Source organism: Salmo salar, chromosome 05 (assembly GCF_965601325.2).
Source record: "Salmo salar chromosome 05, fSalSal1, whole genome shotgun sequence".
Classification (NCBI taxonomy): Eukaryota; Metazoa; Chordata; class Actinopteri; order Salmoniformes; family Salmonidae; genus Salmo; species Salmo salar.
This window is the reverse complement of record NC_138295.1, coordinates 78088047-78114646: the sequence shown is the minus strand read 5'-3', so window position 1 is coordinate 78114646 and position 26600 is coordinate 78088047. Positions and strand designations below refer to the sequence as shown.

The 26600-nt window shown below is 44.2% G+C and overlaps 2 protein-coding genes across 7 annotated transcripts; one reads left to right on the top strand and one right to left on the bottom strand.

Annotated features, from left to right (window-relative positions):
- Window positions 1-6: 6 nt before the first annotated feature.
- Window positions 7-16693, bottom strand: LOC106575377 (otoancorin). Of its 3 annotated transcripts, none has more exons than XM_045718959.2 (29): window positions 16605-16693; window positions 15316-15390; window positions 15021-15133; window positions 13549-13570; window positions 13304-13346; window positions 12927-13101; window positions 12598-12666; window positions 11936-12129; window positions 11446-11756; window positions 10155-10273; window positions 9880-10022; window positions 9260-9368; window positions 8845-9069; window positions 8304-8465; window positions 7667-7807; window positions 7532-7587; window positions 7269-7389; window positions 5511-5629; window positions 4976-5111; window positions 4240-4433; window positions 4049-4139; window positions 3686-3857; window positions 3365-3555; window positions 3003-3155; window positions 2726-2868; window positions 2522-2658; window positions 2276-2373; window positions 1125-1317; window positions 7-545 (listed from the first exon to the last, which is right to left on the bottom strand). In XM_045718959.2, exons 2-29 carry the CDS (start codon window positions 15371-15373, stop codon window positions 463-465), a joined length of 3771 nt encoding a protein of 1256 aa, XP_045574915.1. In that variant the 5' UTR covers window positions 15374-15390; window positions 16605-16693; the 3' UTR covers window positions 7-462. The 3 variants fall into 3 exon arrangements, with proteins under 3 accessions (XP_045574915.1, XP_045574916.1, XP_045574914.1); XM_045718960.2 differs by having other exon boundaries at window positions 7-542; XM_045718958.2 differs by having other exon boundaries at window positions 15316-15393; window positions 16605-16686.
- Window positions 16694-21396: 4703 nt separating this feature from the next.
- Window positions 21397-26263, top strand: LOC145879577 (uncharacterized). Of its 4 annotated transcripts, none has more exons than XR_014392426.1 (7): window positions 21397-21546; window positions 22966-22983; window positions 23260-23526; window positions 23764-23802; window positions 24169-24210; window positions 24430-24532; window positions 25273-26263. XR_014392426.1 is itself a non-coding variant. In XM_082975609.1 (7 exons), exons 1-6 carry the CDS (start codon window positions 22003-22005, stop codon window positions 24511-24513), a joined length of 429 nt encoding a protein of 142 aa, XP_082831735.1. In that variant the 5' UTR covers window positions 21582-22002; the 3' UTR covers window positions 24514-24532; window positions 25273-26263. The 4 variants fall into 4 exon arrangements, 3 of the variants coding, with proteins under 3 accessions (XP_082831734.1, XP_082831735.1, XP_082831733.1); XM_082975609.1 differs by lacking the exon at window positions 21397-21546 and adding an exon at window positions 21582-22042 and having other exon boundaries at window positions 24491-24532; XM_082975607.1 differs by lacking the exon at window positions 21397-21546 and adding an exon at window positions 21585-22042.
- Window positions 26264-26600: the final 337 nt, after the last annotated feature.

The following is a 26600-nucleotide window of genomic DNA, read 5'->3' as shown; positions in this document are numbered from 1 at the left end:
GTGATAGTAGGTTCATAATCTTTTATTAAGTTCATCTTTCACTTCCAATCCTGTCAGCACTGGGTTAGCACCCATAATCCTCGTCTTATGATCCCAACTCTCAGAAAATAACCAATGCAGATCACCGACTCACACATTACATGTTCCAGCATTGTCCTACTAGAAGAGACCCACCATTGCAACAAAGATATAGAAAGATATACATATTTCTTTAACAAATAGAATAAAAATATCTTAAGTGCTTTTACATTGTCACAGGTATCTGTATCTGCTTTGATGTGCTCAAGACCTGCTCTGGCTTAATCTAGAATAGGTAAAATAAGAAGCAGGATATACAAGTTATATTTGTTACTGTTACATGTGTTAAAATATGCCATATATATTAACAATCTCTATTCTTGTTCAACACATGCATGAGTAGTTCCATATGTCATGCGTGTCTATTGGAGGTGTAGTTTCTCACTACAGGACAAACCCCAGCAGTAGGAACAAGAAGGGCTGCATAAAGACTCCAACTCCCAGAGTTCCCAGCATAGATGCTCCTGCTGGAGAAAAAAAGGCATTACGCCACTTGACCTCTCTCTCTCTCTCCGGCCTATCCATCTTCATTTCAGTTTCTTCCTCATAGTCTAATAAACTCTTTATCTTTCTCTTACCTGACCACAGGAGCATTCCTTTATCTCTACCTATCTCCGTCTCTCACTCCTGTTGTGTTCATAACATCTCGTAAATTTGTAATTACCAGCATATGACTGGGATATATCCACTTGTCAATAATGGGGCGGCAGGTAGCCTATTGGTTAGAGCGTTGGGCCAGTTACCGAAAGGTTGCTGGATTGAATCCCCGAGCTGACAAGGTCGTTCTGCCCCTGAACAAGGCAGGTAAACCACTATTTTCCGGTAGGCAGTCATTGTAAATAAGAATTTGTTCTTAACTGACTTACCTAGTTAAATAAAAAAAGTAAAAGAAATCTCTGAGCTCAGCTTGTTTGCCATTAGCCAATTGGCATTCTCAACTAGTTCAAATCACTAGAACACTTTACAAGTAGTATTTTCTGAGTTTCCCACTTGCTATGAACACAGCATTCATCTCTTCCCCTCCCAGTCCCCTCTCTCCTACTCACCTGAGAGTTGGGGCAGGTTGCTGGGTGGGTTTGTAGTCGGTTCTGCTCGGTCATAGGCCACACGGTCGTAGGCCACACCCAGAGCATTGCCAAGAGCGGCCCGTTGCACCTCCCCCAGCACCGCCCACTGTGCTTTGGTTACCATGGCAGCATTGTCAGGACCCAGGGCCTTCAACTGGCTGGTTGAAAGTGCCTGATCAGAAATCAGAAGAGTATGGAGTGCTGGGTTCCAAAGTCACCTATTTTTTTTCCCGTAAACCTAATCATTACAAAACCTCAGTGGAACACAGCAGAGATAGAGAAGAGCCCCCTAAGCAAACTGGTTCTGGGGCTCTGTTCACAAGCAGAGCCCCAGGATAGCAACACAATTAGACCCAACCAAATCATGAGAAAACAAAAAGATAATCACATTGGAAAGAATTTACAAAAAAACAGGGCAAACTAGAATGCTATTTGGCCCTAAACAGAGAGGACACAGTGGCAGAATACCTGACCACCGTGACTTACCCAAAATTAAGGAAATCTTTGACTATGTACAGGTACAGACTCAGTGAGCATAGCCTTGCTAATGAGAAAGGCCACCGTAGGCAGACCTGGCTCTCAAGTGGAGACAGGCTATGTGCACACTGCCCACAAAATGAGGTGGAAACTGAGCTGCACTTCCTAACCTCCTGCCAAATGTATGACCACATTAGAGACATATTTCCCTCAGATTACACAGATCCATGAAGAATTTGAAAACAAACCCAATTTTGATAAACTCCCATATCTACTGGGTGAAATACCATAGTGTGCCATCACAGCAGCAAGATTTGTGACCTGTTGCCACAAGCAAAGGTCAACCAGTGAAGAACAAACACCATTGTAAATACAACCCATATATGTTGATTTATTTTCCCTTTTGTACTTTAACTATTTGCATATCATTACAACACTGTATATAGACATAATGACATTTGAAATGTCTTTATTCTTTTGGAATTTTTGTAAGTGAAATGTTTACTGTTCATTTTTTATTGTTTATTTCACTATTGTTTATCTATTTCACTTGCTTTGGCAATGTAAACATGTTACCCATGCCAATAAAGCCCTTAATTTGAAATTGAAATTGAATTGATAGAGGGAGGCAGGCAGCGAGAGAGTGTACTCACAGCGAGGCGGTCTGGGGGGATGAGGGGAACGCTGGTCGGACTGAGGAATGAGAAGGCAGAGGGACTGAGAGAAGGAAACTCTGACAAACTCAAACCAGCTGGAGAAAAGTGAGATAAAGCAGAGAGAAAGAGAGAGGGGGGAGGAGGGATGAGAAATGGCTTACATTTTAAAATGTATTTCACAAAATAAGAGAGCGTCATAGAGCATGAGAGAGAGAAAGAGGGGAACAGAGGAGTGTATCTGACCCATGATGTTGCCCAGAGAGTTGACCCGAGCCTCGGTCCATCCCTGTGGTTCTCCAAACACAGCCACGGCGCGCTGCTTCAGAAGCTCTGTTACTGCCAGGGGGCACTGCACCTCGCCCACCGACTGTACTGCCTCCCTATAGAGATACATAACACATTATAAAACAAGCTCACGCAAACACACACACACTGTCCATGTCTGACCTGAAGGCATCAGTGTTGAGTTGACCAGTCTCCTCAGTGTTCAGACCACAGATGAACTGGCCCAGTCCCACCAACTCCACAGCTCCCAGTTCTCCCACTGTCTTATTAATACGCTCCACAAAACCCCTCCACACAGCCTCCCTCTGCCAGGGACCAGACATGACCATCATTAGAGTCTAGTAGTTAGTTTGTGTGTGTGTGTGTGTGTGTGTGTGTGTGTGTGTGTGTGTGTGTGTGTGTGTGTGTGTGTGTGTGTGTAAATTCATATATACAGTACCTGTGGTTGTGTCCAGGAGCAGCGGGAAAGTGTCTCCAGAGTGTCCAGGGAGGAGAAGGGGAGGCTGGGCAGCTCAGTGAGGTTGAACCCCTGAGAGACACAGCCCAGCCGGAGCACCTGGCTCTCATTCAAACCTGACACTGGACCCCAGGCCTGTAGTACAATATAGTACAGCACAGCTCAGAAAGACACTCAACATCAGAACAAAAGAAGATGCTCACCCCTGCACTCGAGATTCTTCTAACTTCTGTGGAGTTGGATGAAATGGCCCCAAGATTAAGACACTGATCTAAGGTACGTTTCGGAATCCCCTGTAGACTTGAAGAGGGTAAACTGATCTGTGCCTGAGCCTGGCCAACTACCTGGATGGCCTTCTCTCTGAGCACCACTAGTTGCTCGGCGCTGTAATCAAGGACCTCCCCCAGCGTTTCCACGGCAGCGGTGATTGTGGCGGCGTCCATCTTGGAGAGCTGGGCTGGGCTCCAGTAGACATTGGCTCCGCTCAGTTCCTCCAACAGAGACACAGTAAGGCCCGCCTCCCCCTGAGGGAGAACTAGAGAGAGAGGGTCCAGGGAGGTTGTGGTAAATGTATTGTAATGTACCTCTTTAACATGTTCATATTCAAAATAATCCCACACACATTCTTATCTGCACCTTAGTGCAGTGTGTTTCTCCTCTCTCACCTTCTCTCCTCCTGCGCATGGGCATTACTTCAGATGTGGAGGTGGAGAGAGAGAAGAGTTTCCATCGCAGGGCTGAGAGGTCCGGACCCCTACTAAACTCCTGAGGAGGGGTAGGGACCGGAGGGCTGGGTAGGCTGTCCATCAGGTCAGACAGAGTCTCTTTCAGCCACGACTAGAGGGGGGAGAAGCCAGGGTAGAAAGTAAAAGTGCAGAGGTTATCTTAATTTTTTGAAATTCACAGAAACATTTTGGATTATGAAAGCTTTCTTTTTTTCACAAGCGTAGACAACATCAGGGAGAGACTATTCAAGGGCCTTTCATATGTGGTTGTCAAGGAGATGATGGTGATAGAGAGTCACTGACCTTAAAGCGCAGTGAGCGGACAGCAGAATCATCCCACAGGAGGAGAGGACCCAGGGATTTGATGGTGTCAGCCGTCCAATCAGACGGGTCACTTTCAGAGGAGAGAAACAATAATAATTGTATATTTGTCAAATGTTATTTTGGCAGTAGCAGTTCTATCTAGAAAGGTGAGAGGATGTGCTTGTTCGTACCCGTATGTATCATTGAGCAGCTGGAAGAGCGCCCTCCAGTGGCGTGGAGGAATCTGTTTGCAGGAGGCCAGGGCCTGCAAGGTGGAGTTGAGGATCTCAGGGGCCAGGAGGGACATCTGAGAGGGGGCCAACTCACACAGCAGCGACCCCAGACTCAACACCTCCTCACTGGACAACTTTGACATGTTCCTCCCCTGGGGACACAGGGGTGCACCGTTCTCTATCACTCATTGCAGTATATGTGTGTGTGTGTGTGTGTGTGTGTGTGTGTGTGTGTGTGTGTGTGTGTGTGTGTGTGTGTGTGTGTGTGTGTGTGTGTGTGTGTGTGTGTGTGTGTGTGTGTGTGTGTGTGTGTGTGTGTGTGTGTGTGTGTGTGTGTGTGTGTGTGATTTACACTAAGTTTAGGGTTAAGGTTGAACTAGGATGTGGACATGAAGCTACACATGTACGATCTTAATTTGAGCCCGTCTGCTACAGTAGGAAAATAATCCTGCAGCAACAGGAAATATGAATTATTATGTGGATTATAATCAATATCATTTTTTGTTGCTGGGATTGATAAAAAATATTGTTATGGCAAATCAAGTCTGACATTTTAAAGTAGAAATGATAAACTTAGAAGCCCTTTTAAACCTTGAATACACTACAAGTTTGCATTCCTACGGTCTCAGCAACAATAGAGTGACCAAATGAAGACCCTACATCTGTAGGGTTATGGTTAGGGTTGTGTGTTTACCAGGCAGTTCAGGGCTCTGTTGGTCAGTGTGGGGCGAGAGCGAGAGGTGAGAGGCAAAGAACTCAGGTTGGCCTCTTTCATCTTCTTCATGAACACAGCACATACAGAGGCAGGTAGACTGGCTATCTTCTCAGCCCTGAGAGAGAGAGAGAGAGAGAGAGAGAGAGAGAGAGAGAGAGAGAGAGAGAGACAGAGAGAGAGAGAGAGACAGAGAGAGAGAGAGAGAGAGAGAGACAGAGAGAGAGAGAGAGAGTGAATATGTGTGTGTAAGTGTGCGTCACCCCCAAAAGAGCAATTTTTCCACAGACATTACCTGCTGATTTATTCTTAATTTATTATCCCACAATTAAAAATATTTATTTCATGTATGTTTTTAATTTCAGGAAATTCTGAAATATATAGGGTATACACTTTAACAAAAAAATCATTTGCATAAAAACAATGGGTCAGTGTGGCCCCCTGGACAGCTGGTGACGATTTCAATTGAAACCCCTGAAACACAGCAAAATCTGCCAGTGTGTGTGTGTGTAATCACGGCAGGTGAAGCAGCAGCAGGGTGGGGATCTCCTCCAGCTCTGTGTCTGTGATGTTGTTGAAGTAGCCTGCTCTCTTTTTCTCCAAACCTGCAAACAGACTCTGTGCAGTACAGCACACCTGACAGACAAAGTGAGAGGGCGGGAGATAAAAGAGTGTCTCAAAATCAATGTAAAAATAGCCCCTAAGCATGTAATAACCAGCCTGACCTCAGAGCTATATGAAACAAACTTGTATGTATTTCTGAGCATCTCCAAGACGTATGATATCTACTAATGGCCTAGTTACTTTAGACAGAAGATAATTTAGGGAGGTTGGTCGGAGAGGATGAGTGGGTGTAATCCGCGACCATCTAACAATCCAAAGGTTGCGTGTTTGAGTCGTGTTGGGGGCAATTGTAGCTTTTTATACAACGGGTGGGTCTAATCCTGAATGCTGATTGGTTAAAATCGCATTCCAGCCGGTGTCTATTCCATAAATTACCACCGGCTAAATCTATGACATTAAAATGCCTATTTACTCCGTTTCATCTGACTGTGCAATCCACTGTCTCATCAGCCCAGCCAAGCAATTTATAAACTTGATCTCCACTATAAAGTGCATCTAGACATTATCTCTAGACATCTAGACATTTCTTTTAGACAGTGTTTAGTTTTCAACAGTGGAGATTTGTATAAACCTTGCTATCGGTCTCTCCGACATTTGCAACATTGTTTCAATATTCAAATTGGATCTCCAGCTGTCCCATAGTAATGAACGTGTCGGGACGAGACAGACAAGCAGTGTTTCTCAGCCAGTCGAAATCATGAATCAGCTGGCATCATTTTCATGGATATATACAAAGAAATGTAAATTGCAAAACGGTCAAACGAAACGAAGAGCAGCTAGTTTGCAGTCTTTCCAGCTTCCGTTTGAAGTGATTGTGTTAGCTAGCTCCTCTGAACAACAGTGTCCTGAGGAGTGAGCACATTTTCTATGCCATGCAAAATCACGCATCATTAGCTCATTGTTATGGATGTATCCAAATAAATGTCACTAGAAAACAGCTTAAACAAATGCAAATGAAGCTACTTTGCTATTATTCTGTTTGCAACCCTAGATTTGTGTCCGGACTATATCTTGTGGAAGCATGAAATAGTATAAATAAATGAATCAAAATAACGTTTTTTAATGAAAATATGTCAATCATTGTTTGAATATGTTTGTAACCCGGTGTATAAAAGTGATAATGCCAGAGAAGCCGGTGTTTGGAGGATATATTGGCACAGTTTGCCGGCCCTCGACTTTGTCACGGGCCTAACAACACCCGTGCCAATATATCCTCCAAACACTGTTTTATCAGGCATTATCACTTAATTAGCTAACCCTTCCCCTAACCCTTATTCTAAACTTGACCCAATTCACCTAACAGGCTATGCAAATTATCCTAACCTTTGTTGTTAGTTCACCTAACCACGAACGTAATTCTCCTTCGCTGTTATGATGCAACAAGCACCCTGGTCTCAGAGAAATACATATCAGTCCTCCAAGATGTATAATAACTTACATCATCCAATTCGTATGCTATTGTATGAGATGTATGATACTATACGTCCTCTAATTCATATGATATTTAATGAGCGCTACTCCATTCATAATGTAACCTAATGTAACCTATCAGTTGTCACAGATTTACATACAGAATAGTAGGAGTTGCAGTCATGACTTGTGTGTGTGTGTGTGTATGTGTGTATGTGTGTATATGTGTGCGTGTGTGTACCTGTGTCTTAGAGAGCCAGCGTGGAGTCTCTGTCACAGCTTGGGCCATCTCCATGACGCCACTTTCAGCCACCTTTTCAATCATCTCACAGGCCACGCCCTGCATCGCCGAGCCCAGCTTCCTGTCATCATCATCATCATCATTTACATTGTAGTCATTAGGCAGACGCTCTTATCCAGAGCGACTTACAGGAGCAACTACCTTGCTTATCATCATCATCCTCATCATCAGTACCATTAAAAACTGGATGTGTGTGTTCTCACCGCATGTCTGTAAGTGTCATCTTCTTGCCTAGGATATTTCTGACCAGAAAGGCCGACTGCAAGACAGAGAACAGTGTGTAATGTCACACCAGTGGCCGTAGTCCCCAGAGTTGCGTTCAGAAGACACACACACACCTGTGCACGTGTCCATTGCTTGCCCTCCAGTTGGTCGAGGGAGGTCAGGTTAGCCTTGTCCAGGGTGGTCAGGGATAGGCTGGACAGCAGAGAGGCAGGGACTTTCTGGATCAGCTCTGAGGCATTCACATCCCCAAGCAGCTACACACACACACACACACACACACACACACACACACACACACACACACACACACACACACACACACACACACACACACACACACACACACACACACACACACACACACACACACACACACACAACTTTAGGATCAACCTGAACCATCTTTGCTGCACATCTACTTTTCTTCTATGACTTCTCCCTCCCTTCCCCTCTCACCCCTCCCTTCCCCTCTCACCCCTCCCTTCCCCTCTCACCCCTCCCTTCCCCTCTCACCCCTCCCTTCCCCTCTCACCCCTCCCTTCCCCTCTCACCCCTCCCTTCCCCTCTCACCCCTCCCTTCCCCTCTCACCCCTCCCTTCCCCTCTCACCCCTCCCTCCCCTCCCTTCCCCTCTCACCCCTCCCTTCCCCTCTCACCCCTCCCTTCCCCTCTCACCCCTCCCTTCCCCTCTCACCCCTCCCTTCCCCTCTCACCCCTCCCTTCCCCTCTCACCCCTCCCTTCCCCTCTCACCCCCTCCAACAATGCTTTTCTCTGTAGACTGGTCATCTTTTGACTCATCATGTCCAGACCCTCATTACCCAGAAGCCCCTGGGATTTGACCTTCCTGAGGACAGAGGAGGCCACGCCCGTCACAGCTGAACCCAGAGACATTAACTCTTTACCAGACACCTCCTGAGAGAGAGAGAGAGAGAGAGAGAGAGAGAGAGAGAGAGAGAGAGAGAGAGAGAGAGAGAGAGAGAGAGAGAGAAAGAGAGAGAGAGAGAGGGGGAGGGAGAGAGAGAGGGGGGGAGGGAGGGATAGAGAGAGGAAGAGAGAGAGAGAGAGAGAGAGAGAGAGAGAGAGAGAGAGAGAAAGAAAGAGGGAGGAAGGGAAGAAGGAAGAGTACAGATACAGAAATGAGAGTTTTTAGAGCTGCTCTCTATTTGACCATTAGTTCCTAACTCGGCCCCTCATACAATAGAAGAGGATCACCTAAACATTCCAGTTAAGAAGCCTGTTAATAGTACTGACTGAGACAAAGACATATTGATAAGAGTAACACCTCTCTCACCTGCTTCCCCTGCAGTAGTTTATTGGCCAGTGTTTTGGCCTGGGTCAGACCCCACTTCACCTCTGACCCCAGTGACATCAGGGTGTCCTTGAGGGCGTCGGGGGAGAACTGGGAGAGATGGAAAGGGGAAAGCAGTGTAACACCGGGACCCAGCGCACGCAGCAGCTCAGGACTGGAATCATCCACAGATGATGACATCACAGTGTTGACGAGCTTCTTCTTCAGCTGGAAGCCGGAGGAGGAGGGGAGAGGAAGTGGAGGGGAGATGTGGGAGGAAGAGGAGGGTTAAAAATAAACACCACAGATTATTCCCATAATTGTTCTCTGTAAAACCCCTACTTTAGTGATTCCTGAGTTATAAACTATAAACTACAACAACTTTGGAAAGAGTGAGAGAGAGAGATTGGGGGGATACCTTGTTGACTCCAGAGTTGCTACAGTCGTCGAGTTGAGAGAGGAGGAGCCGGCTCATGGAGGAGTTTAGGGTTGGGGCGTCGTCATAGAAACATGCCAGCGAGCCTAGTCTGGATAGGAAAGGGTCAGAGGTCAGAGTTAAGTAAAATACCCTACTGGCTATTCAGTACTGTGTTTGGTAAGTCATCCAACATCTGTTCTGAACTCTCCTTTCTTGTTTATTTGTCACATTTCTGTGACTAAGCACTCGCTCATGGTCAAGGTAAATGTACTGTAGATCTGGCTAATTCAGGAAAAATGCTAATCTAACCGTCAATACATATTTTGTTTAGTAAAGTAATTATGTAACTACAGGATGGTCTGAACAATTAGCAAAATGAATGGTAATTTGCATGTCCAGCACAGGAGGTTGGTGGCATCTTAATTGGGGAGGATGGGCTCATAGTAATGGCTGGAATGGAATGAATGGAATGGAATTGAACTCAAACACATGGTTTCTATGTGTTTGATACCTTTCCATTCACTCCATTCTAGCTATTATTATCAGCCGTCCTCCCCTCAGCAGCCTCCTGTGATGTCCAGGTGATACTGCTCCAGTCCTTCTCTCAGGCACGTACAGACCTGTCCAGGTTCTGCACCAAGTCATCTCTCTTCTGGGAACACTCTCGGATCTTCTGGAGTATCTTTCTGCCCTGAAGAGGAGGGAGCCCCCCCACCCCTCTGAAGGAGGAAGGGAACTGGGGCAAATGGAAGAATTGACACAACTAGGGAAAGAGAGAGATAGTGTGGAAAACAGATAGATTAAAATAGGGGACTGTGATCTGTTTGAGGGCCTCAGTGAGGTTTGATGTGATCCATTAAAAAGCAGAGTGGGGAGAACAACAACAAACAAAGACCTGGTCGTTGGGGATGGTTTGGATGTCGTCCATGGGCAGCCCGGAAAGGAAGGGCCCCATCATCTTCATCACATCCATCTTCAGCCACACCAGCCTGGGAGGACAGGGGCTGGGCATCACTGGAGAGAGAGGAGGGTGGCAAACACACACACACAGTTGGCACACACAGTTGGCACACACACATACACACACAGGGCAGAGTAGTACTTGAACACACACATGATGTCACAACAGTGGTTGTAGTCACCAGAGTTGTGTTCAGTAGACACATGCACATGCACACACACACACACACACACACACACACACACACACACACACACACACACACACACACACACACACACACACACACACACACACACACACACACACACACACACACACACACACACACACACACACACACACACACACACACACACACACGGCAGGGCCCAGTATTACTTGAACACACACATGCAGATGTAATAAACACATAAACACACTGCAGAGTGAAGATCTGTGTGACACACACGCAAATCAGGTGTTGTGTCTCGAATTAACACACACCTCTCCGCTGTCCTTTGGACACAACTCACTCTCTCCCTTTTCATAGCCGCGGGAATTAGTTTTGGGGTGATTTTTCAGGAGGTGCTGCAACACCCTCAGCATCCCTACTTCCCGCATCTATGTCCCTTTTCATGCCTCCTCCTCTTCCTCCTCTTCCTCCCTCCACTCTGCTTCGGTCTTCTCCTTTCCAGCTTGTATCTTTCTCTCCTTCCTCCATGCTCTTCTCCTCTCCTTTCCAGCTTGTATCTTTCTCTCCTTCCTCCATGCTCTTCTCCTCTCCTTTCCAGCTTGTATCTTTCTCTCCTTCCTCCCTGCTCTTCTCCTCTCCTTTCTAGCTTGTATCTTTCTCTCCTTCCTCCCTGCTCTTCTCCTCTTCTTCCAAGCTTGTTTCCTGTATTTTCTCATAATTTCTTTCCATTTGGTTTTCCTTTAGGAGGTTTCCCACCTTTCAATGGTTTCTTCTCGTTCTCATTCTACTCCTCTTTCCTTTCCTCTCTCCCCCTCTTGATTTGGGTCCCTCTCATCCTATCTATCATTTTCTTTCCCCGGTTTGACTTGAAGAGATTAATCATTAGTATTTGGGTCATAAGGTATATAACAAGACTGTTTCTAAGAGCTTGATAAATCAAAGATTGTTGTAACATCTAAAATCTCAACTAAACATATTTGTATCAGTATTTAGTTTAATTATAATAATGAATAATGTAACATATTCTATCTGTGCTGAGGTGGTTCTCACCTGTCATATCAGGCTGTGGTGGTCTAGCAGGCCAGTTCTGTCCTACTTCTGGTCTGAGTGTCTGTCCTGGCTCCTGTTTTGGTTTAGGTGTCTGTCCTGGTTCCTGTGCTGGTCTGTGTGTCTGTCCTGGTTCCTGTGCTGGTCTGTGTGTCGGTGCTGGTTTCTGTTCTGGTATAGGTCTGGGGCGCCAGGCTGCAGCAGTGTGGCTGCAGTTGTAGTTGTTCTGGGCCACCCGCTCCTTGGCCCACTCTCTGATCTGAACACGCTGCTCCTCAGAGAGAGACCCAAACACCTCTCCCAACATCTTCATCCTGGAACCAGACCATACTGTTACCACACACACACACACACACACACACACACACACACACACACACACACACACACACACACACACACACACACACACACACACACACACACACACACACACACACACACACACACACACACACACACACACACACACACCAGCCCCACATCCACTCACATCTCTTCCAGGTGGGGGTTCTGTATCCAGGGAGGCAGGGTCATCTGAGGCGGGGGCATGTTCTGTAGGAGGGGCTTAGCAGCCCACACCAGCCTCCCATAATCCTCTGGTTCCATGTCGTCCCCACCCTTCATCATCAGGGCAACCCAAGAGAGGGGGGCGATGAACGCTCTCAGGAAGCACTGGGGACCAGCCTGAGAGAGAGAAAGAAAGATGTTGCATTTGGGAAGTAAAACAGGAGCATTGTTGAAGCCAGGTTATAATCTCATGCTAGGGCTAAACCTGTCACGCCCAACGCAGGAGATGAGAAGCAGGTACAGGAAGTGAACCATTTAATATAGACGGACACACAGCGGAACAAGAACAGCGTCTGGACATAGATATGACACGACAAACAGTGCTACTACAGGGAACAACACAGAGGAGCAGACATATATGCAGGGACAATCAACAAAGTGAGGGAGTCCAGGTGAGTCCAATGAGCGCAGCTGCATGTAATGATGGTAACAGTTGCGTATAAGGACAGGTAGCCTGGCGCCCTCGAGCACCAGGGAGGGGGAGCGGAAGCAGGCGTGACAAAACCACGACTAGTGGGAGGACTGAAGATGCAGTATTGTTGAAAACAGCTGGTAATTGGCTGAGAGGGCTTGAGTGACACTGACCGAAGAGTTCCTCATGTGCTCAATGAAGCTTGGTAGACTGGAACAGTTCCACATCCTCTCTGTCACGTTCTAGAAAGAGAGAGATAGAGGAACATTTATTAAATATGTCATTATCTTATGCCTTTTAGTTTAATAAACAGGTTATAAAAACCACTGTAAAACTTTACATAAAACAAGACCAAATATGGCCTTTGTGTCTAAAATGGATACAATCCTCATTATGTAAATAATTGTTTGCAACACTCCTGGTGTATGACTAGAGTACTGTCAGTGTATTTGCATATTTTGAATATATCTAGCTATGTAAATGAAGATGAATGTTGAGGTACCCATTCACGGTCAGAGTCAGGGTATTTCATGGTGCCATTGGGCTGGAAATAGAAGTGGGAAGCAGAGTCCATGTCTGAGTAGGTATCTGTTTCCTCAGCAGAGAGGGAGGTGAGGAGAGAGTGGAAGTGGGAGAGAGGGTTGGGACTAGACATGCTGTCTTCCATTTGCACCCCACTGATAGAGAGAGAAAGAGAAAGAGCGTGAGAGAGAGCGAGAGGGGGGGCTAACTTGTAGATCCATTAATTTGCACACACACACACACACACACACACACACACACACACACACACACACACACACACACACACACACACACACACACACACACACACACACACACACACACACACACACACACACACATGGGTCACCTTACCTGTTATTAAAGGGGTTGTCCATCGTCATGGGTACCAGGTGTCCTGTAGCATAGCAACCATGCATTAAGAAACACACAGGAAAAAACAAGATGATGTAATAAGCATTATCAAACTGTGTTAATGTATGCAACAATAATGTAGTGCTGTTTCCAGCATGTTGTTCATGAGCAATATTATTACAACGATACATTAGTGATACCCTCTGTGTTTACTAGGTTAGAGGAGGTATGTGCTGTGTCCTCACCCATTTGCAGGCATCTCATCATCTGTGGGGACAGAGGGACACCAGAATGAACTACGGAACTGTTACTTTTACTGATGTCTTTCTACCTGTTGTATCTTCATTGACTATCTACATGTAACCTACAGTACAAACTGAGGTATAATGTCATACCACTTTACAGTGAGGTGTGAGACAGCCTTGCCAGTCTAGGGTGTAACAATACACATAGCAGGTGAAGGAGTTTGTGTAGGGCTTAAACTACAGCTGGGAAGGGTGTAACTGTAACATCAACATAGGCCAACTGTGTGTGTACTGATCAGTACTGCAGTAACATCACCCAGAGGTGTGTGTACTGATCAGTACTGCAGTAACATCACCCAGAGGTGTGTGTACTGATCAGTACTGTAGTAACATCACCCAGAGGTGTGTGTTTGATCAGTACTGCAGTAACATCACCCAGAGGTGTGTGTACTGATCAGTACTGTAGTAACATCACCCAGAGGTGTGTGTACTGATCAGTACTGTAGTAACATCACCCAGAGGTGTGTGTTTGATCAGTACTGCAGTAACATCACCCAGAGGTGTGTGTTTGATCAGTACTGCAGTAACATCACCCAGAGGTGTGTGTTTGATCAGTACTGTAGTAACATCACCCAGAGGTGTGTGTTTGATCAGTACTGCAGTAACATCACCCAGAGGTGTGTGTTTGATCAGTACTGCAGTAACATCACCCAGAGGTGTGTATACTGATCAGTACTGCAGTAACATCACCCAGAGGTGTGTGTACTGATCAGTACTGCAGTAACATCACCCAGAGGTGTGTGTACTGATCAGTACTGCAGTAACATCACCCAGAGGTGTGTGTACTGATCAGTACTGTAGTAACATCACCCAGAGGTGTGTGTACTGATCAGTACTGCAGTAACATCACCCAGAGGTGTGTGTACTGATCAGTACTGCAGTAACATCACCCAGAGGTGTGTGTACTGATCAGTACTGCAGTAACATCACCCAGAGGTGTGTGTACTGATCAGTACTGCAGTAACATCACCCAGAGGTGTGTGTTTGATCAGTACTGCAGTAACATCACCCAGAGGTGTGTGTTTGATCAGTACTGTAGTAACATCACCCAGAGGTGTGTGTTTGATCAGTACTGTAGTAACATCACCCAGAGGTGTGTGTTTGATCAGTACTGTAGTAACATCACCCAGAGGTGTGTGTTTGATCAGTACTGCAGTAACATCACCCAGAGGTGTGTGTTTGATCAGTACTGCAGTAATATCACCCAGAGGTGTGTGTTTGATCCAGGTGGAGGGAGTAGTATGTGTCCTTCAGGGGAAAGCAGGAAAATAGATCATCCAGTCACATGGTTCTGTGTATTGTGGTCACAGTTTACAGACACCTCTGGTGAGGGAGGTCACCTGGTCAGGTAAGGCAGGCCATAGACTATTGATTGATTGGTTGATTGATTGACTGATTGTTTGATTGATTACCAGTTTCTTGGCCATGTCTTGGAAGCGAGCGGGTGGAGATGGGAAGCCTGGGGTCGCGGGGTCAGGGTTAAGCATCATGGGAGACATCGGTGGCATTGTATCTGGGTAGAGGGCTGAGAGGGGAATATCGCATACACAGACACACGCATGAGCACGGACACGCACACGTCCACAAACTGTCAACATGTTATGTGTGTATGCTACACTTGTTTCCTGTTTGGATCTAAATGTAATTTAGGAATGATCCACTGTTGCAAAATGGAAGAGGATTAGGCCTGGTGCGTTTGCTGCTTACCTGAGACTGCATGGACTAGGAAGAGGAGGAGGAGAGCCTTCTCCCCTGGTGAAGCCATGGTGGAACAGTCCACCTCTGCTTTAAAGAGGAGGAGAGAGGTGATGTCAGCCATTGTAAACATCAATTCTAAACGTGGAATCATTTTAATTTCCCACCTTTCACTAAACGTAATTCTAATATTGTTTCTATCTATTGTGCATCCCTTCGTTCTCAGTAAAAGACAACTTTTATTGTCGGAAAAATGTCAGCTGGACAACGTGTCTCCATGTGAGCCAGGTCTCAGGGATACTAGGGTATATTCTTTAAGGCTTCCTCCTCTGAGGCTGTGAGCTCACAGCTGCCTAGCTACCGCCCTAGTTACCCACCTAGTTACCTGCCCCATGGATATAGCCCACTGGGGGTAAAGGAAAACATGCTGAGAAAAACATGCACTTTAATTGATGTGTTATGTCACGCTCTTTCTCCATCTCTCTATCTTTCTCTCGGTTATATTTGCCTTTCTACCGTACTCTTTTCCTCCTCTCTCTCCCTCTTCCCTCCACTCCCTCTCTCTCTCTCTCTCTCTCTCTCTCTCTCTCTCTCTCTCCTCCTCTCTTTCCATGTCTCTCTTTCAAAACCACTGCTTTCCTATCATCACTTCTGTAAAAGACTTTCCTCTCTAAGTCATTGGCATGGCTTCCGAAGATTTGACTTCTCATTTGGGTTTGGCCTTGAGGTGTGTCATGCAATCTGCCTGTCTGAGCGTGGGGATTCTGGGGTTTATGGTCATAATCACCAATCACACAATTATTTCACTATATGAATATACATTGGTTACAAATTCCTGGGACTGTCTCCTCTAAATACACTCCAGTCTATTCTGAATATCTTATTCATTTGAATTAGTTCATTAGTCCATTTTTAATACTCTGTCCTTGAACATTAGTGATGCATTTTTCATAGATTAACTATTCATTGATTGAAAATGGTGGCTTTTTTAAAGTATTATAAATATCCTTCTTCTGTGAGACAGATAATTGTTTACTTCAAAATATAAAAAGCAACACACTGTCAAATCCTTATTAGATAATGATGCAATTGACAGAGCAACAACACACAACCAACACAGTTCTACCCATAATGGAGTCCACAACCAACACAGTTCTAACCATAATGGAGGCCACAACCAACACAGTTCTAACCATAATGGAGTCCACAACCAACACAGTTCTAACCATAATGGAGTCCACAACCAACACAGTTCTAACCATAATGGAGTCCACAACCAAACCAAATATAAATGTACTTACTGAATGGTGTTTTCTTGTTGGATGTAGAGTAGAGTATGTAACAGCAGTATGTTCAGCAGGAGAAGAGTGTATGTGTCCTCTCTCCCTCCCTCCCTCCCTCCTGGGAGGTTACCTGTAAAGGTGTCAGACCAGGTGCATACGCTCTGTGTGTGTGTGTCTCATACAAGCCCACAGTATTGTGTGTGGGAATGCTATGTTGGCCATGTTACAGTAATCAGGCCTTAGTTCACAGTCATTTTATGTCAAAGATCATCATTATCATACTATATCAGAGAGAAATACATTCTCAGAGAATAAATGTTTTGTGTCTTGGAAAAAGGCTTAAAATCTCTTTTACGTAATCTTTTCAAATGACTCAAACACAGGTGAACTTTCAAATACACGTTAACATGAAAACATCAAACCAGTAATTAGTTGCAACTTGTACCTACTCAAACATGAGAGACATGATCTTTGTGTACATATTTTTTTAATGTAACCTTTATTTAACTAGGCATGTCAGTTAAGAACACATTCTTATTTACAATGACGGCCTACCCCGGCCAAACCTGGACCATGCTGGGCCAATTGTGCACCGCCCTATGGGACTCCCAATCACAGTTGTGATGCAGCCTGGATTCAAACCAGGGACTACAGTGACGCCTCTTAAACTGAGATGCAATGCCTTAGACCGCTGCGCCACTCAGGAGCATATCTGTGAGTGGGCACACCGATCATGGCCCTGTGGATCTTGTTATTGTACGTCCATTCCACACAATGACCTTTAACTGACCTTTATGGAAGTTTAGATCCTTGGGATTACCCTATGGCATCATATCAACTTTGTAACATGGTAAAAAAACAACCTTGTAGTGAGGTTTAGTCCTGTTTCATATCTTTGTGCTTATCAAAGACTACACAGGGCAGAAGCTCTCTCCATTCAGTGCTCTCTCCATTTAGTCTTCTCTACATTCAGTGAGGTAGGGGAATGTTTTCACTAATGACAATGAGAGTGAGATGCGGGTAAACAAATATTTGTATTTCTGAAGATGAAGAGATTGGGCAATGGGTGGGAAGGTCAGAATGACTAGGCCCTATATTCAATCAAGTAGCCTCACAGTAATATAAGTAATGCTACCATCTTTCCCTGTAACAGTGTGGCAGGTCAAAAGACACAGGATGACTGGAGTTTGGGAAACAGCCGTGGCCATATTTGACTAAACATTACATAACAATATGAACACAATGGCATATTAATAACAAAGAGATCAAATGTTGTTCCTCACTGCATTGACTAACAATTTCCTTGTTAGAAATATGACACAGGCTGAAAATGTTCACTTTATAAACCGGTCCTGAACATTTGACCTTTAGTTGATGATCCATACAGAATCATATACCAGAGGGTTGAGTTCCCCCAGACAGAGCCTCAACCATTACTGTATACACAAAGAAAAACGCATAGAGATTGGAAACTCACATAAAACATCTATCTATGAGGAACTCTTTAGGAGTGGTGGGTGATGAACCTCAACCAATGGAAAGGTCAACAGACACAGCGGATCCAGATAGTGACACTGTCATGTACACAGCATGAGACCGATACGTTACAGAAACATCTAACATGGCCTACCACCAATAGGAGAAGGACATTACTACCCTATAGGGCTGGGGTGAAATCTGAGCAGCTCAATATCAACACATAGGAGCCAAATGCAATAGGCTGTCAGTGTTCACAATGTTTACTCTGAAAACAGTGAGGGGAGTCTTTGATTTAGTATGATTTTTTAAAATAATACTGTGTATACTACTGTGTAAATACTGAAATGTGAGTAATTGAATTGGACCTCTATTGAGTTTGCCAATGGCATTATTTGAGATGAACTGGGCACACAACGACAATAAAAGCCAACCCCTATCTCAAATATATATATATTTGTTTACCTTTATTTAACTAGGCAAGTCAGTTAAGAACACATTCTGATTTACAATGACGGCGTACCTCAGCCAAGCCCTCCCCTAACCCGGCCAATTGTGCGCTGCCCCATGGGACTCCCAATCACGGCCGGTTGTGATACAGCCCGGGATCAAACCCGGGTCTGTAGTGACGCCTCTAGCACTGCGATGCAGTGCCTTAGACCGCTGCGCCACTCAGAATCCCATAAATATAATGATCATGACTGGACATTAGGTGTACCATAAACTTTGACCCAATAGTACTTCCCCTGCCTCACAGTTACATATGGCTACACACACAGCAGACTATGGTACTGTAGGTTACCACACAGAGAGGCCAGTTGTAAGGTTCTGTTCCTAAACCTAGCAGCAGATGCAGTGGCCTACCCTCCCCATGGAGCAGGCTGCCTGTTAAACAACAAGCCAGCTCACTGCAATCCCCCAGGACTCATCTCTAATTAGCAGTAATAATGATGCTCATTAGGAAAAGGAACAGTACATGTAGCACATTTACCTGCTTGTTCCTGCTTTAAAGACTTATTTGGCATTGTCATGCATGATGAGTTGCTGGCTAAAGCAGAAACGCTACAGCTACCAAGCTACATGCAAGGTGCAGTAGCCTGCTTCTGAACATGGACAACAATAGTTGAGTATCCATACCATGTAGCTAAATAAGTGGTGCATACTACAGAGTCTGCAGCAATGGCATTACAGGACAATTCACCACTTGCAGTCAGAGCCAGGGCCAGAAAGAGCCAAGACATCAGTTTACTTTTCCAACGCTCGACTGACCAGATGGTGGCAGCAGAACCAAATAAGCTAAAACTAGCTGTCAGGAGTCCTGAGCTATGCAGCTACTGCGCTTTCGCATATTCTGTTAGAGCTCATCCTAGAGTGTTTGATGCTATAAAATGCAAACGAACCCAGGCTGAAACAAATCCTGGACCTGCATGAGTAGTAGTAGTAGTAGTAGTAGTAGTAGTAGTAGTAGTAGTAGTAGTAGTAGTAGTAGTAGTAGTAGTAGTAGTAGTAGTAGTAGTAGTAGCAGGGGCGAAAATCTGATATCAACTTTGGAGGGGACAATTACATGAAATTTTCTCAAGAGCAATTCCTGAGGGGGATACCAAAAGTAGTGCTGTAACACATAGCTTACATTGTAATATGGTAAATGTATATTGAGGAACCAAAGAAATAAGGTGTTTGCCGTACTCCTAACTACCGGTACCCAAAACTACACAACTAATCACAACAGCAATACCATTGCCTTTAACAAATCTTAGTTCAGTTACCAGTTTAAGTTGAGATTGGGGGTATCCATGGCATTTTCCAATTATGTTCCTATTTTACAAGTCAAAAAAATTGAGAACCTTTCATAATGTTGCCAAACAAAGACTCAACAAACTTACCTGAGACTCCCTGTCTCTGCCAGTCTGTCCCTGCATATCTGTCCCCAACTCTGCTGTCTGTGTGCCATCTGTTGCCTGCTCTGCCCAATGACATCATTGTGAAACATTTCCATTAGAATTTCATTTCTTTCTTATGAACATTTTATCAACTAGTCTTTGAGATATTAGGCTACTAGGGTTCTTACTTTGCGTTTTGGTGTACTGAAAAATACTCTGATGTCCGTCTTTTATTTTTCTGCCATTTTTCTACCTGGCTGGCTGGCTGGCTGGCTACACACACACACAGTGTGTAAGTTATTTACAGTAGGAGATGGGCTTTTATCATCTTCTCTTTTATCATTCTATTTGGGCTTCGATCTAAAAGGTAGCGAGCAAATGTGAAACGGATTAAAATGACAAGAGTTGACAGCTGTATGAGTTCACCATTTACACAACATATGCTGCAACCTTTTGTAATTTTAATAGTTTGTTTCATATTGGCTGGCTTCCAACAATAGCTGAATTTGCAAAGCTAGCGAGCACCAATTCCGTTTCAGTGGTGTTTGCTATAATCTTTGCTACCCGGGTTAAATAAAATAAATAAATAAAAGTTCCCTTGTGACAATTTAGCTTTTGCAACGAGACCATTAAATATATTTCAGACAATGGTAGAAGAGAGTGTAGTTCTGTTCAGTTTGGACTTCAGTTTATCGCTAACCTTATCACAGGGACTTTGAAGCACTAACTTACATCATCTGCATGCTGATCTTGGAATAAATTGACGATAGCAAAGATTCCATCTTTGACGAGGCCACATAAATGGAATAGGTACTAGCTAGCTTAATAGTTAATATTTGCGCGCTAGCTCTGCATATTCAGCTAGTGTGTGTGCACGATTGACTGGATTAACCTCATGTCAGTTACGTTCGTTGAGTGCCTTTCAGACAGTAGATACGACCCCTCTGTTACCTTGCCAACTAAGGAACTGGCAGTGGATCAAACCATTGTGAGGCAAAGGGTGGGGGGGTCGCAATCTTTTGAAACTTAAAAACATGCTATTAAGTGTCTATAATTAGCACAATTGCTTTCATTGCATATTATTAATATTATTTAAATGACATAGTTATGTTTCAGTGATATATTGGGGGGGACAAATCATATTTTTCCCATAATGGGGGGGTCGTGTCCCCCCCGTCCCCCCCGGGATTTCCGCCCCTGAGTAGTAGTAGTAGTAGTAGTAGCGGTTCTAGACCATTTCAATTGGGGGGGCCAAGCTGGGGCCAGTTGTACTGTTAGAGGGACCAGTTACATTAGACGTTATTGTTCTTCACTGCATTGTAGGCATTAGCAGGCAAAATACCATGTTCATAATCATCATCGTTGCCACTGTCTAATAACGGATGTAAAAAAGAACGATAGCAAAAATTAGTTATGTTAAAATTATTGTGGCCCCCCCTCCCCCCCTGCGTGACCTGAGCGCGTCTGGTGTGGGTGGACAAAAAAGCACGAGTGCGGATCGGGTACTGGCTAGAGGCGGAGAGGGTAGTAAGTAGGGCTGCACGCACCAGTAGATAACAGTAGCCAGAAAATACTGGGCCGGTACCAAAGGATACAACCGCCAGGTGAGTTTATTGTCATTGTATCGGTTGGGTCGTTGAATGTTGTTATAGAGTACCGCTGTCTTTCATGGTGTTTCAAGACCTTATTATGGAATTGTATCACATGTCAAGGTCGGCCACGCTTGTAGACGTAGAATATATCATCTTATTTTGCATGGAATATAACCGGAAATATCAGAGCCATATTGAGCCTATATAGCCTATTTATTTGAATATATCGTACTGTTCTGATGGCCTCTAGATCGTTTTGGCCAGACGATCGTCTGACCCAACTCGATAACCTTGTTGCGGTCTCAGAGTCTACGCGCCAGGATAGGGAGCAGGTCGACGTTTGGCACGAATCTTGCCCTGTATGCAGAACTGAGCGATTTCCTCTCTGGGCCAGCGGTTTTTGGTCTTAATTTAACGTTTGAGTTAGGGTTAGCAGTGTGGTTAAGGTTAGGTTTAAAATCCGATTTTATGACTTTATGGCTGACATCTCTGCAGAACTGCCTCCAAGGTAAGATTCATGACAATAAATGCCAACCTGCAGATAGATACTGGAATGCTTCGAACCACAGGTACCGGTGTTGTGCCGAGAATCTCCCCCTGCCAGAACCCCCCCCCCCCCCTTTGCTGTCTTCATTGCTGCGACTTGCTTGCTAGTTGAGATTTCTGCTCTTCACTCCGTTGTCAGTTTAACCTGCATTTCACCGATCACAGTAGAAGATAGCATTTTTGTCTGCAGTTTTCGGTTTGGCTATTTGTTTCAAGTGTATGTGACGGTTCTAGCTTGTATGGCGCCCTGGGCGAACCTGCCGCCCTGGGCGAACCTCGAACCTGCCGCCCTGGGCGGCTGCCCAAGTCGCCCGAACCGCTACTGATTTTTGTATTAGTCAATAAATAAATCACTTTGCCAAAATTCGTAATCTCTCCAATGTCTTATTCGACTAGTATTTTTGAAAGTGTAAGGATAATAATTCAGCCATAGTTGTTCTGAAATGTTTATTGCTTGCCAACATTTTACTCCCTCCTCTGTTTAATATAACACACGTACATTCATTATTAATTTCGGAAAGTATTTGACTCTGTGTCACAGAAAGCATTTGACTCTAGCCACAAAATTAAGGAAATTAGAAGGGAGGGGGGAGAATTCTAGCAGGTAGCCTGCAGAGATCTTACGCCGCAGACAAACGGAGAGACCGTCATGCTGTTTTTATGTTCCTTGCTAGACTGGAATTATTATATTATCTCAAGCTGTCCTTCAAATACCAAAAGTTCAGTAAAAACAGGAAGGAAGAGCTTTATTTCTTATTTTCTGTTAGGAATTTAATAAAGATAAGAATGTCCTAAAACTCATACTTGAAGAGATGGTATGACAAATGATTGCAGGAATTTGTAGTGTTTGCGTTAGACTAATATTCCTGGTCCATTATTTCACAGGTTGGATTCGAATAAAAGGTAGGTATGATAACACACTCTATCATTCATCAGTATTAATGCCTGACATGAGAAAAATGTCACCACCCCAGCTATAGAATGATCTTTACATTGAATAATCTAACGTATATGTGTATGTATACATGTATGTGTGATTAAAACCAAAGTTAACCCATGAAACTGGTATACTTTTGTCTCTATTCCACTGGATGGCCGATGTGATGAGTTGTCTGTTCTGGCCAACAGTGTAATCCTCCTCTGCCTGTTTGTGTGAATACATCTCACTGTTTCTCTCAGTTGCAATGAAGGACATGTGTTTCCGGTGTAATGACACAAAGTGCCCAGAGGTGACGAAATGTTTTGATCATAATGATGACCTGAACCAGAATCTGCTGATGGTGCCAGGTCCTTTCCAGCAATGCACATCCACCCCCTATCCTCCTTCTGGGAGGTGCACCATGTGTAGTCTGGATTATTATTACACTGTGTGCAGAAACGTCTCAGAGAGCTTCCAGCCTGCCCTGGAGGCCAACAGCACAGCCATTACCAACTATGAACAAGCCAGTGAGTGTCTCTGTGATGGCCCAAGATAATACAACGTGAACAAAATGCTAGAGTGCGTAGAGTGAACAAATCGATGGTCCTGGGTGTCTATAATCCCAGGGGCTATAGGAAGTTACCAGTAGCCTATATTATAGAGTATGAGAAAAAATCCATCACCAAACCAAAAACAAATTTCCATATGTGCTCCGTCTGTCAATTGTTGCATGTAGGCTAATCAGCCCTGTTCTGCTATTTCAGATTGCCTTGTCATCGGCATCGCACCAACTACTGTGAATGGTGAGTCATCGATTCAAACATTCTGTATTATTTTCACAAACTGGCTGTAGAGAATCTTATGGTCATTTTACACAGCACTATTTATGCAGTGTCCCTTGCTTAATTGAACACTAAGGCCAGGATTCAGTCTGATTGAGCTTTGCCCACAATGCACGTTTTAAAGGCAATGTTTCTGCCTTAGTGGAGATCACATTCACGGTTGCTCAATTGAAAATTACCTTAAAATGGAGCATTGTCCAAATTGACACTCGGATTGATTCCCATCCTAGCTTTGTTAGTGAGACTTAATTGTCCTGTGTACAGTTGAGTGAATCCCTAACAAAGACATCTGCAGTCTGGCTGTTGAGTTGTTTGTCTTGGTGGCAGGTTCAGACTTCACTGGAGCTGCTGCTCAATATGGACATCCTGGTGAGTGCAGAAATACACAGCGCAGCAATGCTGCTCAACACTGACAATTTCACTCTGACAGACTAATATACTCCTCAGTGGCTTTTTAAAAAAAAAAATATTAATCCGTTGATTGATTAGTGCTTTATGATTCCTCCTCATTGTAAATAATTAGTCCTCCAATTGTAATATGATACATACTTATCCAATAATGTTGTGTTTTTATCTGTTGTTATTAAGGGTGGTGGTGTTTACTTATCCCTGTCCTGGTCGTTGTTTGCATTGGCATCATTACTTACAGGTGTATCAAGAAGCGCAAAATAAAAAACTATGTCATATAAGGGTGAGTGTGTTCTCTATCAGGCTGTAACAACAGACTTGTCTATAGCTTATGATTATGATGTCACTGAGGACCTGACCACCAGACATTCATAGATACTGTGATTATAATGTCACTGAGGACCTGACCACCAGACATTCATAGATACTGTGATTATAATGTCACTGAGGACCTGACCACCAGACATTCATAGATACTGTGATTATGATGTCACTGAGGACCTGACCACCAGACATTCATAGATACTGTGATTATGATGTCACTGAGGACCTGACCACCAGACATTCATAGATACTGTGATTATAATGTCACTGAGGACCTGACCACCAGACATTCATAGATACTGTGATTATGATGTCACTGAGGACCTGACCACCAGACATTCATAGATACTGTGATTATGATGTCACTGAGGACCTGACCACCAGACATTCATAGATACTGTGATTATGATGTCACTGAGGACCTGACCACCAGACATTCATAGATACTGTGATTATGATGTCACTGAGGACCTGACCACCAGACATTCATAGATACTGTGATTATAATGTCACTGAGGACCTGACCACCAGACATTTGTAGATACTGTGATTATGATGTCACTGAGGACCTGACCACCAGACATTCATAGATACTGTGATTATGATGTCACTGAGGGCCTAAACACCAGACATTTGTAGATACTGCTTGCTACATCCTATTCATTATCTCTTCCCTATCTCTTTCCTTTTTTGGGACAGCACTCAGGACTACCCATCCCTTAACCAAGCTATTTGGACCCAACCCCCAGAGAAAGTGACAGGGACAGCACTCAGGACTACCCAAACCCCCAGATCAGGATGCTGCTGCGTTATCTCTGCCTTAATTCCATCACTTTAACTCTTCTTCTTAAAGTTGTAATCTTTTAATACGTTTTCATATTCATATTCTTGTAAATCAGTACCGTTAAACCAGTGCCTTGGATAATTTTTGGTCCTCTAATACTGACACCAGCCGGCTAAAGCCTACTCTTATTCTTAGGAATAAGTATGGAAATACAAATGTTTTACCCATGACGCATCTACCAGGGTATTTTGAATGGGGCAAAAAAGGAAAATATGTCCAGTTATTAATCAAGCAGAGATAAGCTTATTCAAAAGTTGATTCACTTTAACCCACCAATGAATTATAATTTACACATGTTCTATAACACCCATTCCACCTTTGAAACTTCATATGAGTCTGGTCTGCACATGGCTGAGGGAGGAATGTAGTGATTTATAATACAAGTTATTACCATCAAGATGATGGTACAGGACCCCACTACTGAAAATCAACCTGGGTTCATAAATGATTTGTGCCATCCATCTCCCTAATGAAAAGGATTTATCCTAGCCTTCACCACCACTGTACTGTATGTAAAAGCATTATGTTGTACTGTGCTATTTGTCTATGTCAGTACTGTATTTCTAATGCTAGTGTTTGTGAAATGCAGTAAGTCTATTTACAAGTATATTTATGCTGTAAAGCAGGGTTTCCCAAAGTCATTTAAATTGGTTATTTGAATCAGCTGTGTAGTGCTAGGGCAAAAAAGATATATGGACCCAGGGTGGGCCCCACAACTGAGTTTGGGAAACCCTGCTGTACATTATGAGGCTGTAATACTCTATTCTATACCAGTACTCAAGTGTTGGAGAAAAGCATCATGAAATATTTACTTCTCTTTCTCAAATAAATCTTTATATAAATGAATTTATATTGTGTTGCATTTATTGCCACCTTTCTGGTGTCACACATTTATCTGGGTATATACATTTTTCAGCATGTGTGATACTCTACTTCCAATGAAACAATGAGGATCTATGAACACCAGTGAAATGGTTTATTACACATTCCCTAGAACAGTGGTTCCCAACCAGGTGTACTAGGACCCCCGGGATTACTTGGTCTGTCCACAGGGGGTACTTGGTCTGTCCACAGGGAGTACTTGGTCTGTCCACAGGGAGTACTTGGTCTGTCCACAGGGAGTACTTGGTCTGTCCACAGGGGGTACTTGGTCTGTCCACAGGGAGTACTTGGTCTGTCCACA

Coding starts and splice junctions, on each gene's coding strand:
- LOC106575377 (XM_045718959.2), bottom strand. CDS start 15,373: ATGGCTTCACCAGGGGAGAAGGCTCTCCTCCTCCTCTTCCTAGTCCAT. Junction 15,134..15,315: donor CCTAGTCCATGCAGTCTCAG/GTAAGCAGCAAA, acceptor TTCCCCTCTCAG/CCCTCTACCCAGATACAATG. Junction 5,112..5,510: donor CTGCTGCTGCTTCACCTGCC/GTGATTACACAC, acceptor TCTCTCTCTCAG/GGCTGAGAAGATAGCCAGTC.
- LOC145879577 (XM_082975607.1), top strand. CDS start 22,003: ATGACTTTATGGCTGACATCTCTGCAGAACTGCCTCCAAG. Junction 23,527..23,763: donor TACCAACTATGAACAAGCCA/GTGAGTGTCTCT, acceptor CTGCTATTTCAG/ATTGCCTTGTCATCGGCATC. Junction 24,211..24,429: donor TGCTCAATATGGACATCCTG/GTGAGTGCAGAA, acceptor GTTGTTATTAAG/GGTGGTGGTGTTTACTTATC.